At 40.1% G+C, this 14324-nt stretch overlaps 1 protein-coding gene across 1 annotated transcript; it reads right to left on the bottom strand.

Moving 5' to 3' along the window:
- Positions 1-1677: 1677 nt before the first annotated feature.
- On the bottom strand, positions 1678-13897 carry LOC115411092 (uncharacterized). The gene is made up of 5 exons (XM_030123032.1): positions 13799-13897; positions 7218-7358; positions 4546-4950; positions 2463-2545; positions 1678-2229 (listed from the first exon to the last, which is right to left on the bottom strand). The coding sequence occupies exons 1-5, from the start codon at positions 13895-13897 to the stop codon at positions 2130-2132; spliced, it is 828 nt and encodes a 275-aa protein (XP_029978892.1). The 3' UTR covers positions 1678-2129.
- Between the last annotated feature and the right edge of the window lie 427 nt (positions 13898-14324).

Genomic DNA, 14324 nt, shown 5'->3' with positions numbered 1-14324 from the left:
TTGATTATTTTGTACCGTTTTTGGACATTTTATTTACTATTTAATATACATATCATCAAAAAACCCAGTGTGTCCATCCACTGTCATTGATCCATTTCCATGGGTTTTACTGGTGAATCAGTGTTGGAGACGATGACGGTGTTTCCACGGTAACTACGGAGCCTCTGAACATCCAAATATGGTCATATCTGATGACCATGAAAAGATGAGGAACTGTATTTGACACCAATTGTTGACATAGATTGATAGGATTAATGGATCAACAGGAATTAAACAGTTTAGATCAGAAGATGGTTTAGGTTAAAGGAAGACGTTTGGGTCTGTAAGGGTTAAAGGTGGAAGTTTAGGTCTTTAAGGGTTAAAGGAGGACGTTTGGGTCTTTAAGGGTTAAAGGTGGACGTTTGGGTCTTTAAGGGTTAAAGGTGGACGTTTGGGTCTGTAAGGGTTAAAGGTGGACGTTTGGGTCTTTAAGGGTTAAAGGTGGACGTTTAGGTCTTTAAGGGTTAAAGGTGGACATTTGGGTCTTTAAGGGTTAAAGGTGGACGTTTGGGTCTGTAAGGGTTAAAGGTGGACGTTTAGGTCTTTAAGGGTTAAAGGTGGACGTTTGGGTCTTTAAGGGTTAAAGGTGGACGTTTGGGTCTGTAAGGGTTAAAGGTGGACGTTTGTGTCTGTAAGGGTTAAAGGTGGACGTTTAGGTCTTTAAGGGTTAAAGGTGGACGTTTAGGTCTTTAAGGGTTAAAGGTGGACGTTTGGGTCTGTAAGGGTTAAAGGTGGATGTTAAGGTGGACGTTTGTGTCTTTAAGCATTAAAGGCGGACGTTTAGGTGGACGTTTGGGTTTTAAGGGTTAAAGGTGGATGTTTGGGTCTTTAAGGGTTAAAAGTGGATGTTTGGGTCTTTAAGGGTTAAAGGTGGACGTTAAGGTGGACGTTTGTGTCTGTATCGGTTAAAGGTGGATGTTTGGGTCTGTAAGGGTTAAAGGTGGATGTTAAGGTGGACGTTTGTGTCTTTAAGGATTAAAGGCGGACGTTTAGGTGGACGTTTGGGTCTTTAAGGGTTAAAAGTGGATGTTTGGGTCTTTAAGGATTAAAGGTGGACGTTAAGGTGGACATTTGGGTCTGTAAGGGTTAAAGGTGGACGTTAAGGTGGACGTTTGGGTCTGTAAGGGTTAAAGGTGGACGTTAAGGTGGACGTTTGGGTCTGTAAGGGTTAAAGGTGGACGTTAAGGTGGACGTTTGGGTCTTTAAGGGTTAAAAGTGGACGTTTGGGTCCGTAATGGTTAAAGGTAGACGTTTGGGTCTTTAAGGGTTAAACCTGTGTACTGTTATATCATAGTGCAGGCGATCGTGCAGCTGTTGCATCATGGGAACAGACGGTGTTGACGCACATATACAGGTCCAGTCGCAGATGAGACTAAAGAGCCGTTTGTCTTTTTTTTCTGACAACGAACGATCTCAAAGCAAAATGTCCGACACACATACACACACACACGTACAAAAAAAAAAAAAAAAAAACACACACACTGCGGCATCCGACACAAAGAGGACTGAGTGACGGACAGATGCATGGTGGGACAGACGTGAGGACACTGTCAAACGACACGCGGGGGGGGGGGGGGGGGGGGGGGGTACGAGCATGAACACGGCAGTTGCATCACAGTTCAAAGAGGTCATTTTTCTCTTTGGGGGGGGCGAAGAGTTGACAGTTGTGGGGGGGGTGGGGGGGGTGGGGGGGGCAGTGGATTCACACCCCCAACCTGACAGTCCTCCACAGGTGGGTGAGGTGTGCTGAGGCAGTGGGTGGGTGTTGGGGGGAGGTCAGGTCAGGTCAGGCCTGGAGTGTGGGGGTGGGGGGGAGGTGTTGCCGGTATTGGGGGGCGAAGAGAGGACTCTCCTCGACTACGCGTATTCTTAAGCAATAACAACGTGATCCGTATTATCCACCCAAGAATACCCGTCACCGAAGAGAGTCTTTCAGTAAACACAGTGGGGGGGGGGCGTGGGGGGGGGGGGGGGGGTACGCCAGAAAGCACGTGACCATCGCATCATCAGCATCAGCATCATCACCACCACCACCATCATGGCCACCATCATCATGGCCGCTGCCGCCATCAGCTGCCCTGCTTCGGGCGTCAAACCGACACACACGCGTATGGACAAAGCGGGGGGGGCGGTCGCATTGATTGAAGACGCCTCGTTGCAGTGTGAGGCGAGGCTCCATCAATGGCTCCTCTGCAAAGGAGAAAATTGACAACGGTGGCATTTTCAAATCGGAGCCAGCCAACAGCGTGTGGGTGGGAGGGGTTAGGGGGTGGGGGGGTACAGGAAAAAAACAAAACAAAAACACAAGAGCATGAGGTTATTGGAATTGTCTCTCTTGCTTGTGGAAGCCGTAGAGGGGTAGGGGTGGGGGTGGGGGGGCGCGGCTGCGCCTCAACCCCCCCCTCCCACAGCAAGCCTCTTACCTGGGCCTCGGCCTGGGGTCCTCCGCCGCCACCGCCGCTGACATTTGGTTTGCGGCCGCTCCAGCCTCCAGGCGTAATAAGATCTGTGTGGGAGGAGGGGGTGGGGGGGTTCAATGGGTGGGGGTGGGGTGGGGGGGTTGTGCACACACAGGGGAGACGCAGGGTTACAGAGGTCAACTTTGGGTGTGACAATAGCACCGTACACTCCATTACCAGCACCTAGCACCACCAACCAAAACCCCCCTGCCCCCGCCCACTGCCCCACCCCCGCAACACAAGTACAGAAATCAAGACTCAGATTACTCCACAGAAGGGGGGGGCACGTGCATTGGAGTCATCGGTTTGATTACAAAAAAATACAAATAGTCCCACTTTCTCACTGTGAGGTGGATCGTGTTTGCGTTATATTGAAAGACTGAATATTTTCCAATTCGTTTTTCTCGCAATTGCAAAAATGTTAAAACGGCATTTTTAATTCATTCCAAAATGCAATTTTTTTTTTTGGTAATTATTATGATTTTTTTTTCACTCCTCTTTATTTTCAAATTAAAGCACTGACTTTAAATCCTGGAGCGAATAATAATGCCATGAATAATGGATGAAAAGTTCACGCAAATGTATTCCGTTCTATTCTAATTGAAGGAGCCTGGTGGATACAAAGAGCACGCTCCGGCTAAGCCCATCCCAAAATCATTCCATTGATTTGTTGTCTCTAATCAATATTTACAATTACTCTGCGGATGGTTTGGTAAAATGAATAGGCTCATCAGTGTGTTTGCGTCTCTCGTCGCCGAAGGCCGACTGTTTTGAAATTACATTTTTATTACAAATGTTCGTCAGAATCTGGGTTGGAAAATACTGTCGTTTGCTGTAGTTATCTGGAAGAAGAAAATACTGACGAGAAAAACAAATGTGGTGCTTTTTTTTTTTTTTGGAGTGTACGCACAAACAACCCATTAGAGAAAACCAGCGTTTTTTTCATTTCATCTGGATGAAAAATTGAAACTCTGCAGAGACGGAGTCAAAGCACAAGAAGACGCGCTAATAGATGAAATCAACAGCCCCGAGCGATGGTAGAGAGGGGTGGACGAGGGGTGAAAGGAAAAGGCGGGGGGGGGGGGGGGGGGAGTGAAAGAGTGAAACAAAGAGTGAAGGGATGAGAAAAAGGAAGCAGATGAGATGCTAATCCACAAGTTTCCCCCCCTCCTCTGCTTCTTCTTCTTCTTCTTCTACCCCATCTCATCCTCCACTCAGTCATCCAGCCTGGACCACTCAGGCCCAGGAGACACACACACACACACACACACACACACACACACACAAAAGTACCCTGAGCCAAAAACCAGGAAGACCCCCCACCCCACCCCACCCAAACCACCCACCCACCCGCCTGTCCGCTTAACCACCCCCGAGCTGCAGAGAGCTGGGATTTACCACCCGCAGCCACACACACACACACACACACACACACACACACACACACACACACACCAGAACCTGAGGGAAGTCAGACTCAGGTTCAGCTCTCTCAGGGTGGAGGGGTCGGGGCTGGTCCAAGTATCATTGATTGTTGAGCGGAAGCGCCCTGGAGACTCATCAGATAACTCTGAGAGCAACAATCACACACACACACACACACATCCGCCCCTTTCATTCAAACTTCGACACACACACAAACACACATTTGGAAATTCAACACATGGATGACGAGGGCAGACAAAGCACATGACAGACCCCACTACGCTGCATTCTTTTTTTCAGATATTTGTTGGTCTTCCCCTTTAAACTCCCTGTTGTCACCAGTCCTTTACGATCACAGCTGACACACAGGAGGGAAAAGAAACAGAAACTGGGGATGAAACAAGAGACAAACAGGAAGCACAAAATGAAATGTTCAGAAAAAAAAGAAAAACACACACAATTATCCCTTAGGTAAAAAAAGAGGTGAACAAATCCACCAGAGAAGGAAGGTGTCAATCAAAAATCAAAAATCAAATATCAAACGCAGGGGTGAAACTGCGCCAACAGGTCCACTGTGGGCGCCGTGGTGGTGGTGGTGGTGGTGGTGGTGGTGGCCTCTTACCCTCTGCTTCTTCTTCTTCTTCTTCTGCTCCTCTAACCCTGGGTGTTGCCTCTCCTCTTCTAAAATTCCCTCCCCTTCTCCATCCTTCCTCCTTTTTTCCTCCTGATGCCGGTCGAAGGGGGTCCGTAGAGGCAGCGGCGGCGGCAGCGAGCTGGGAGGTGGTGATCTCCCTCCCTCCTTCCTCCTCCCCTCCTCCTCCTCCTCCTCCTCCTCCCGGTTCCAGGAAGAGCTCCCTGAGGAAAAAGGAGGAGGGCAGATCCTGGTCGGAGATAGAGGGATCCAGGGGCAGGAGCAGCTGGATGCGGTGCTGATGTTGAGGATGCTGATGCTGAGGATGAGGATGGAGAGGGTGAACCAAAGCTCAACAAAAGACCTCCTCCTCTTCTTCTTCTTCTGCTTCTTTTTCTTCTTCTATCTCCTCGTCCTCCACTTCTTCTTCTTTCACTCTCTCTCTCTGTCTTTCTCACCTTCCTCTGTTGTTTTTTTTTTCCGCTCCCGGCGGCGCAGCAGCAGCAGCGGCGGCAGAAAAGGAGAAGAAGCCAGTTGTTGCTCTGCGCCTGCCACGAATGAACTGACAGCCGGCGACGACAAACCGGTGGAGAAGAGAATGAGAGAGAGAGAGAGAGAGAGAGAGAGGGAGAGAGAGAGGAGTGTGTGGTGTGATGTGGCATCTGCGAGAGAATGATAGAGAGCAGAGAGAGGGATACGGAGGTAGCGATGGACGGGGGAGGGAGGGCGGGAGGATGGACAAAAGAGGAGGAGGAGGAGAAAGGATGCAGGGAGAGAGAGAGAGAGAGAGAGAGTAGACAGGAGGAAATGAAGAGCGAGAGAGAGAGGTAAAGAAACACACAGAGGAAAAAAAAGAAGAGAGAGAGAAGTATTGCAGCAACGAAACCCTTCGTACCAGCAGCGGACTGTGTCCGAGGAAGGAAGGAAAGAAGGCGAGAGAATAATTAGATTGGAGCGTCACACACACCTAGTAACGGTGGATTAATTGATGCGCTGTGTGTGTTTCAGTTTCACAGCCCTTTGGCCAAAAAAGGAAAAAAAAAAAAAAAAAAAAGAAATACAGAGAGAAGAGAAGATGATGATGATGACGATGATGATGGGAGGAGGAGGAGGAGGAGGAGGAAGAGAGGAAAATGAGTTGGCCCTGGGGACTGATGAAAACACACAAAGAGGATGGGAGGAGTAGGAGGGAATCAGACCACACATCAGGAAACGCATCCACGTCAGGACGAACGGACGGGGAAAAAAACCCCCCCCAAAAAAACGGAGGATCAGGAGGGGTTCGATCCATCCATGTTCCATCTGCAACTGACAAATACATGTAATAAACTTCACAAAAAAAAGCACAGAAAGGTAATAAGCACAATGAGTCACAAAAAAATAAAATACCCCCCCCACCACGCCTTCTCCTTTTTTTATAGCTTCTCTCGGGGGGGAAAAAACTAATGACTAATATTAGTTTCTGAGCCAGTACTGAGTGAAATGACTCTGAAATTCCATTCAGTTCATTAGAAACATTGGATCAAAACGTCTCTTTTTTGCGTCACGTTTAACATTAAAAGCACACGTTTGATTCTCTTTGATTTTTTTTTGTTTTGTTTTGTTTCGAAACAGCCTTTAGGCGTTATAATAAAATCGAGGTGTAAAATCTCCAACAAAAAGCCTCCGGTTCATCATTTCAAACAACAGTGACATAAAAACAACTGTTGCACACGTTTTTTGTTTTTTGTTTTTTGTAAAGGCAGTATCCAGCTAAAGGAGGATGATGCCTGGAAGAATTTTCCTAAAAGCAAATGCAGAAAAAGATAGCGAGAAAATATATTAAAAAAAAACAAAAAAAAACAAGGATGGTGGTGGTGGTGGTGGTGGGGGGGGGGGGGATGAAACCAATTTCCTTTGGGTTGATTTAAGGTCCCCTTAATGCCAACTGGTCTCTTTACTCTCTGCAACAGGCCTTGACTTTTTCAGCTGACATTTTCAATTAGTATGGCTTAAAAATTATTTGAAGAGGGAGAAAAAGAAAGAGGATTCTAAGAGCAGATAATGGTCAGATGGTTAGAAAGATGTGTGGAAATATCACACACACACAAACGCAGGAGGAAAAGAACATGAAATACACACAAACATCAAAAAATGCACCTTTCATGTTCTTTTTTTTTTTCCTTTATATTCGAAACAGAAAAAAAAAAGGCCACAAGGAGGAAATCATGTCTACGGCAACTATTGAAAAATTAGGTGGACTGCAATCAATAGGAGCAGTTTGTGTGTGATAATGATTCTATTCTGTCCTCATTTGATTCCTTGCCTTTTTTGTTTTTTTCCTTCCAAACCATGGGTGGACAAAAAAAAAAAAAAAAAAAAAGGCAGAACCCACAGCCATGCACTCAAACGCTTCATTTCAACTGCGTCTTCATTTCAATGGAGCAAACAGAGCAATTACATTTACATTTGTGCCTCTGCTTTTTTTTGACACGCGTGAATCTCCAGAGTCAAAGGAAATTAAAATCTCTCAAGGATTCCACAGCCGCTGTCTTTAAGGGGGGGGGGTTAAAAGAATCATACATGTTTTTCTTTTTTTTTTTATCTTGGATGGAGATGCTTCCTTAATGTATAGAGCAGACAAAGGAGAGGCTGGAGCCGAAGGGGGCCGCCGTGGCGCCTACGGTGGCGCTGTAGTGCCCCCTAGTGGAGGTGGGCGGCGCCTCCTGCTCTGATGATGCTGATGCTGATGCTGGCTCATTGTTCAGCCACAGCAGGTGTGTTTTTAAGAGGTACAACAGCAACAGGAATGCAAAAAGATGGAGCTGGAAGAGAGACAAAGGCACGAGGTTGAACGACACAGATGATCAGTGTTAGAGAGAGAGAGAGAAAGAGAAAGAGAGAGAGAGAGAGAGAGAGAGAGAGAGAGGATGGAGAAGCAATCAGAACATAGATAGGAGCGACGGCAACAAGTATGTCTGAGATTCAACCTGTAACATCACGTTTTTTGTTTGTTCACACATACGTACATCCATTAAAGACCCAAACATTGACTACATTTAATATTTCTGATCCACTAATCCTATCAATCCATGTCAATAATTGGTGTAAAATACAGTTCTTCATCTTTTCATGGTCATCAGATATGACCATATTTGGATGGTCAGAGGCTCCGCAGTTACCGTGGAAACACGGTAAGCAAAAAGTTTACTAAAAGGAAGTAAAGAAGAATAATGGAAGCAACAAAATGAACAAAATAAGTGTTTCCGTAGTAACCATGGAAACACAATCATCTTCTACAACACTGATTCATCAGTAAAACCCATGGAGTTGGATCAATGACCGTGGGCTTTTTGATGACATGTATGTATGTGTGTATATATATATATATATATATATATATATATATATATATATACATATACATATATATATATATATATATAAATATACACATACATACATATATATCTATATACATATACATATATATATATATATATATATATATATATATATAATAGTAAATAAAATGAACAAACAACAAAATAATCAATAACATGAAAAAATAAGTAAAAACATGACTGAAAAGTTAAAAAAAAAGTAAGAAAATGAACATAAACCAAAATGATAAAAAAAAATGAATAAAATTAATGAAAAAGTGACAGAAATAATAAGCAACAAGAACAAAATAAGCCACAAACTGAATGAAATTCAAGAAAAAAATAAAATAGGCAAAAAAAAAAACCAAACATAAAATAAATAAAAATGAACAAAATAAGTGCATCCGTAGTAACCGTGGAAACACCGTCATCTTCTACAACATTGATTCCCCAGTAAAAACCATGGAGTTGGATCAATGACAGTGGATGGACACACTGGGTGTATATATACATATATATATATATATATATATATATATATATATATATATATATATATATATATATATATATATATATATATATATGTGTGTGTGTACATATATATATATATATATATATATATATATATGTGTGTGTGTACATATATATATATATATATATATATATATATATATATATATATATATATATATATATATATATATATATATATATATATATATATATATATATATATATATATATATATATGTGTGTGTGTGTGTGTGTGTGTGTGTGTATGTCAATAAAATGAACACAACATTTGACAAAATAATCAATAATGTGGAAAAAAAGCAACAAGATGACTGAAGTGATGCAAAAAAAACCCCCAATAAGTCAGAAAATGAACAAAAACAGCCAAAATGATCAATATAATGAACAAAATTAATGAAAAATTGACAGAAATAATAAACAACAAGAACAAAATAAGCCACAAACTGAATGACATTGAAGAAAAAAACAATAAACCTATGGAGTTGGATCACTGACAGTGGATGGACACACTGGGTTTATGTTCAGTTAATGACAGATTAGGCTGAATTAAGTCACTTTTTCTTCATTTTTTTCTGTTTTTGATAAAATAACCATCAACTTCAATTTGAGCTTTAATGAACATCTACATGATCAGTGAATTAAATATAGGAAAATACATGATTTACACTGGAAAAAAAGCTAAATAAGGAGAATAATATTACAAGAAAAAGTGATAAATCACTTAAAGCTGACACAAAAGCAGCTCTGGGTCTTTATGGGTTAATAGTTGAACTACTGACCAAAGTGTTGGTTTGCTGCTGTTTTCCAGGTTTATGATGATGTGTTCTAACACATATATGTTGGTTTGGGTCAATATATATACAGATGTCTAAATGTTCCACTGATAGAACCTGTCCAGTCCATTTATAAACAGATGTATAAACGTTCCACTGATAGAACCTGTCCAGTCCATTTATAAACAGATGTCTAAATGTTCCACTGATAGAACCTGTCCAGTCCAAGTATTGTCTTGTGCAGACAGTGTTTGCAATAGATCTGCTCGATCTGACACTAACATTCCTTTGGACTTAAACCCATTCTATCATTAATTCACAGCAGACAATTTTGCCAAATGTTAGTTCTGGGGACATTTACAGACCAATATGATCAGAAAATCAAAATAATATAGAAATGATGACGAGTCCTCTTGGTTTTAGTGTGAAAAAGTACAATTACATGAAAAAAATGTGTATAATTCCAAACTATCTATTCACAAAAATGTGAATAAACTAAAGAACTAAGAACGACCTAATAAAAAGTAAATTAAAACAAAGACAACGATTTGGAGTTTTTATTTATCAGTTATTTCATTTAGTTTGTTAGTTTAGTTAGTTAGTTCATTTAGTTAAGTTTGTTTAGTTAAGTTAGCTCATTTAGTTAGTTAATTCATTTAGTTAGTTAAGTTAGTTCGTTTAGTTAGTTCATTTAGTTAGTTCGTTAGTTCATTTAGTTGGTTCATTTAGTTAGTTTAGTTAGTCTAGTTAGTTAATTCGTTTAGTTAGTTCGTTTAGTTACTTAGTTTCGTTAGTTAATTCGTTAGTTTGTTTAGTTCGGTTAGTTAGTTCATTCATGAGTTCAGTTTAGTTTTACTTGGAGCACACAGACTCATCAGAGAACACACAATCACCCAAACATGGTCAAACAAAATTTTTCTGCACTCGAAAAGGAGTGGGCAGAAGTATAACTTATAGACTCCGCCCCCTTTTTACAAACTACTAATTTAATAATTAATTCCGCTTTCTTTGCTTTGTTAACACACTTTTCTTTTGTATATTTTTTCAATAACACAAACCATTCACATACACTTTTTTAATCACTTCACACACAATCAGATTTACATAATCAACAGTTTTTTAATATAAACTATAATATTTATGTGAACTTTAAATATGTACTACAAATACAACGATTAATAAATGTGATAATATCTTCCTATCATGATAATTAATTACAACAATATCTTATTTTAAGCGCATTTCTATGTTATAACTACATATTTGCTTATTCAGATAATGTTCTATATTTATTTATTTGTTATTATGCTGTCATTCTTCTGGTCCCGCCCACTTCAGATCACATTTGTCTGTACATGGTTCTGTTCGGTTCTGTCATCACCTGAATATTTCCTGTGCTTGTGAAAACCTCTTCTTAAAGAACAGAGCCAGTGGATCAGATTGTTAAGTGGTCCTGTAAGCTGATTGGCGGTGAGTCACAGCTTACCCAGAATCCCCTGTACACCAGACCGTTCCTGTGAATAGCCAGGACCACTCTTCCCTCTGGATGCAGGTTTATCGTCCCAAGGCGCCAAACAAACAGCTGTAGAAACAGTTAGAGCTGTCACCACTGCAGTCAGTGTTGGTAAACGGCTCTGATAATGGATCTATTTGTATTTTATTTATAGTGTCGGGTTCCTGATTATCGTATGAAATTACTTTGCAGTATTGTATCTGTCTATTATCTGCACTTGAGTTGAAAAAGGAATGATAGGTAAAAACACATCAACCTGATCTGACCTGACACTTATATGACTGTCCCATGTATATATAAAGTAAATAAACACATATAAATTAAAAAAATAAAAAATTAAAAAATTAAAATTAAATAAAAAAATAGAAATATAAAAACAAAATAAATAAAAAATAAAGTCTTTCAGTGTCTGTAAAACGATAGCTCTGACTGCTTTTCAAACCTGTTCGTACAATCAATCTCACAACAGCTCTGCCCCATTTTTTATTGAATATTGGTCTTCAGTTTAGACCACAGGTGTCAAACATGTGGCCCGGGACCCAAATCTGGCCCACCAAAGGTTCCATTCCGGCCCTGCAGGATGAAAGTGCATAAATGAACCTGAATAGTCCAGGTTGTCCAAATCCTTTTGGTTCAGGTTCCACATACAGACCAATGTGATCTACAGTCAAAAGAACAACACAATAACCCATAAATAATGACAACGGCAAGATGTCTTTGTGGAAAAAGTCTGTGGAAAAAATTTAAGTGAAAAATATAACATTACACTGTGAAAATATTTACATTTACAAAACTATTCTTTCACAATAAAGCGCAAATAAATACATAAATAAAAACAAAGATGAACAACTCAACGTGCAATTTGAACAATATTCTGCCTGTTCCTAAATGTTTGGTGCATTTACGGATCCACTGTGATCTGGAGTTGTGTTAATAATAAGAGATGGAATATTGTAGAAATTGTTCAAATTTTAGTTCCAAACTCCAAAATTTGAACAATATTCTGCCTGTTACCAAATGTTTATGGAACACTGTGTGTAAATGTACATGTAGAAATACAAGTCGAGGCATAATATTGTTAAAATTGCACTAATTTTTTGAATGAAATTTCAGTTTTTTCAGGTTATTCACATCTTTTTTGTAAAATGTAAATATTTTCATAATTTCATTGGGTTTTTTTGTACTAAAATAAAAAGAAAAACTTGGATTTGTCATTATTTACAGGTTATTAGGTCATTATTTTACTGGTTCTGGCCCGCTGCAGATCAAATTGGGCTAAATGAGTTTGACGACAGTATTGAAGCCAACGCTGTCACTCATCTCCCTTTCTCTGGCACTCAGTGGGTAGAACCACCGTGACATCATGTGCATACCCTCTAATACAAACTGAGCCCATGTGGTTTGGACTATATTACCTCTAGAACCCTTTGGAAAGTCAGTTCAACAATGTGTCCACATGTGGATGTCAGGCATGAAAGGGTTAAGGTGATGTTTTTATTAGTTCCAAGAGTCTAAGTATGCATCAGTTCAGTCCAGTGTCATTTATTCTGTGAGTAAATACTAGTTATTATGGGTCTGGAAAAGGACAGAACACAGAGTAGAGAGCCTTTGTACACAAGGATAGAACGGACCAGGGTTAAGGTTATGTTTTTATTAGTTCCAAGAGTAAGTGTGCATCAAGGTTCTAATAGTTTTGGATTTTTCATTCTAGTTTAGTTTTATTTAGTTTGGACTTTTTTCTGTAATTCAGTTCGTTTAAATTAGTTTTTAGAGCAGGTTTGATAGTTTTTATTAGTTTTCGTTATTTTCTAAATGTCTAGTTTCAGTATTAATTTTAGTTTTGTCGTGTCTTTTCTCTTCTTCTCTGTCATCGTATTCAAATAAATCCCAGATACGACTCTGCTGCTTTCTCCCAACTTTAGTCTCCATGTTTCCAGGTAGAGTGGGGACCAGAAGACGACTGGAAACCACAAGTGAACACAAGTGATGGACCCCTAAATATCATATGGTGCCGCTAGCTAAAATTACTAAAGCGAAATAAATCGCTTTAGTATCAATCCGACATCGACAAAGACGAAAATTTTATCCCTAATTTTTTATCTGTTTTAGTTAGTTTTGTAAACACACAATACAGTTTCAGTTAGTTATCGTTTTTTTTCTTTTAATTATAGTTTTTATTTCTTTCAGTTAACGAAAATGTTTTTACAATTCTAGTTTTCATCATGTCGTTAGTTTTCGTTAACGATAATAACCTTGGTATGCATCAGTTCAGTCCAGCATCATTTATTCTGTGAGTAAATACTAGTTATTATGGGTCTGGAAAAGGAAAGAACACAGAGTAGAGAGCCTTTGTACACGAGGATAGAACGGACCAGGGTTAAGGTTATGTTTATTTTTATGAACTGACTGATATCAGGTTATGTTCCAGTAGCATTTAACACAATCTAAAAGATGGATCTTTTCAAATGAAGTCTAATCCATGCATCTGCGCCTCACAAAAAGCCACAAAAGGAGTCGACGTTAAAAGGTGAAAATCAGTCGGAACATTTTTATTAGAATATCAGCGCTGAACTTCTTTCTGTATCACACACACGCACGCATTTAGTTGTTGAAAGATGTTTTGGCAACAGCGTTCATTTATCATTTATGCGTAAAAAAAAATCAGATTGGACTGAGAATCCAATTGCATTGACAGATATAGAGGGAGAAAGCAGAGAGAGAGAGAGAGAGGTAGAGAGAGAGAGAGAGAGGGGTAGAGAGAGCTCTGCAGTCAGTGGGGTGCGATGAGGCCGTGGGCAGCTTTTCTTCAGCAGGAAGGTCTCATCTTTTCAAAACAGCCTGCCTCCGACACAAAAGGCAGTGGATTGGGTTTGAAGCAGCACAAGGCCAAATATCTGCACAGCAACATATACGGCAACAACGGCAACGAAGAGAGAGACACAGTCAGAGGAAAAGGAAAAAATCCATAAGCTATTAGCAGCCAATTAATCCCATGAAGCAGCTTACAATGACAGGAGGGAAAAAGGTTGTAAGCTGTGGTGTACAACACACGAACACACTGGAAGGAACGCACGGCACATGGGTTGTCCATTAGAGGGAACACTGGGAACGCTGGGAACGCTGGGAACGCTGGGAACGCTGGGAACACTGGGAACCATTTAGACCAGGGGTGTCCAACTCATGTTAGTTCAGGTTCCACATTCAGCCTAATTCGATCTCAAGTGGGCCAAACCATTAAAATAACAGCATACAAACCTATAAATAATGACAACTCAAAGTTTTTCTCTTCATTTTAGTGCAATAAAAACACTCAATTATGAAAATATTTACATTTACAAACTATCTTTTCATCAAAAGGATGTGAATGACTAGAAAAAAATGTAATTTCTTCAGAAAAATAAGGTAACTTTTAACAATATTATGCCTCAACTTATCACTTGTACATGTGCATTTACACACAATGTTACACAAACATAATATTGTTGAAATTTTGAAGTTTGGAATGTGGAACTAAAATAAGAATGTCCACAATATTATGTGTCAACTTCTTAACACAACTTACAAATTGGATCTACAAATCAACAA

Source organism: Sphaeramia orbicularis, chromosome 20, assembly GCF_902148855.1.
Source record: "Sphaeramia orbicularis chromosome 20, fSphaOr1.1, whole genome shotgun sequence".
NCBI classification, from domain to species: domain Eukaryota; kingdom Metazoa; phylum Chordata; class Actinopteri; order Kurtiformes; family Apogonidae; genus Sphaeramia; species Sphaeramia orbicularis.
Note: the sequence above shows the minus strand (reverse complement) of the source record. Positions and strands in the feature narration are given on the sequence as shown.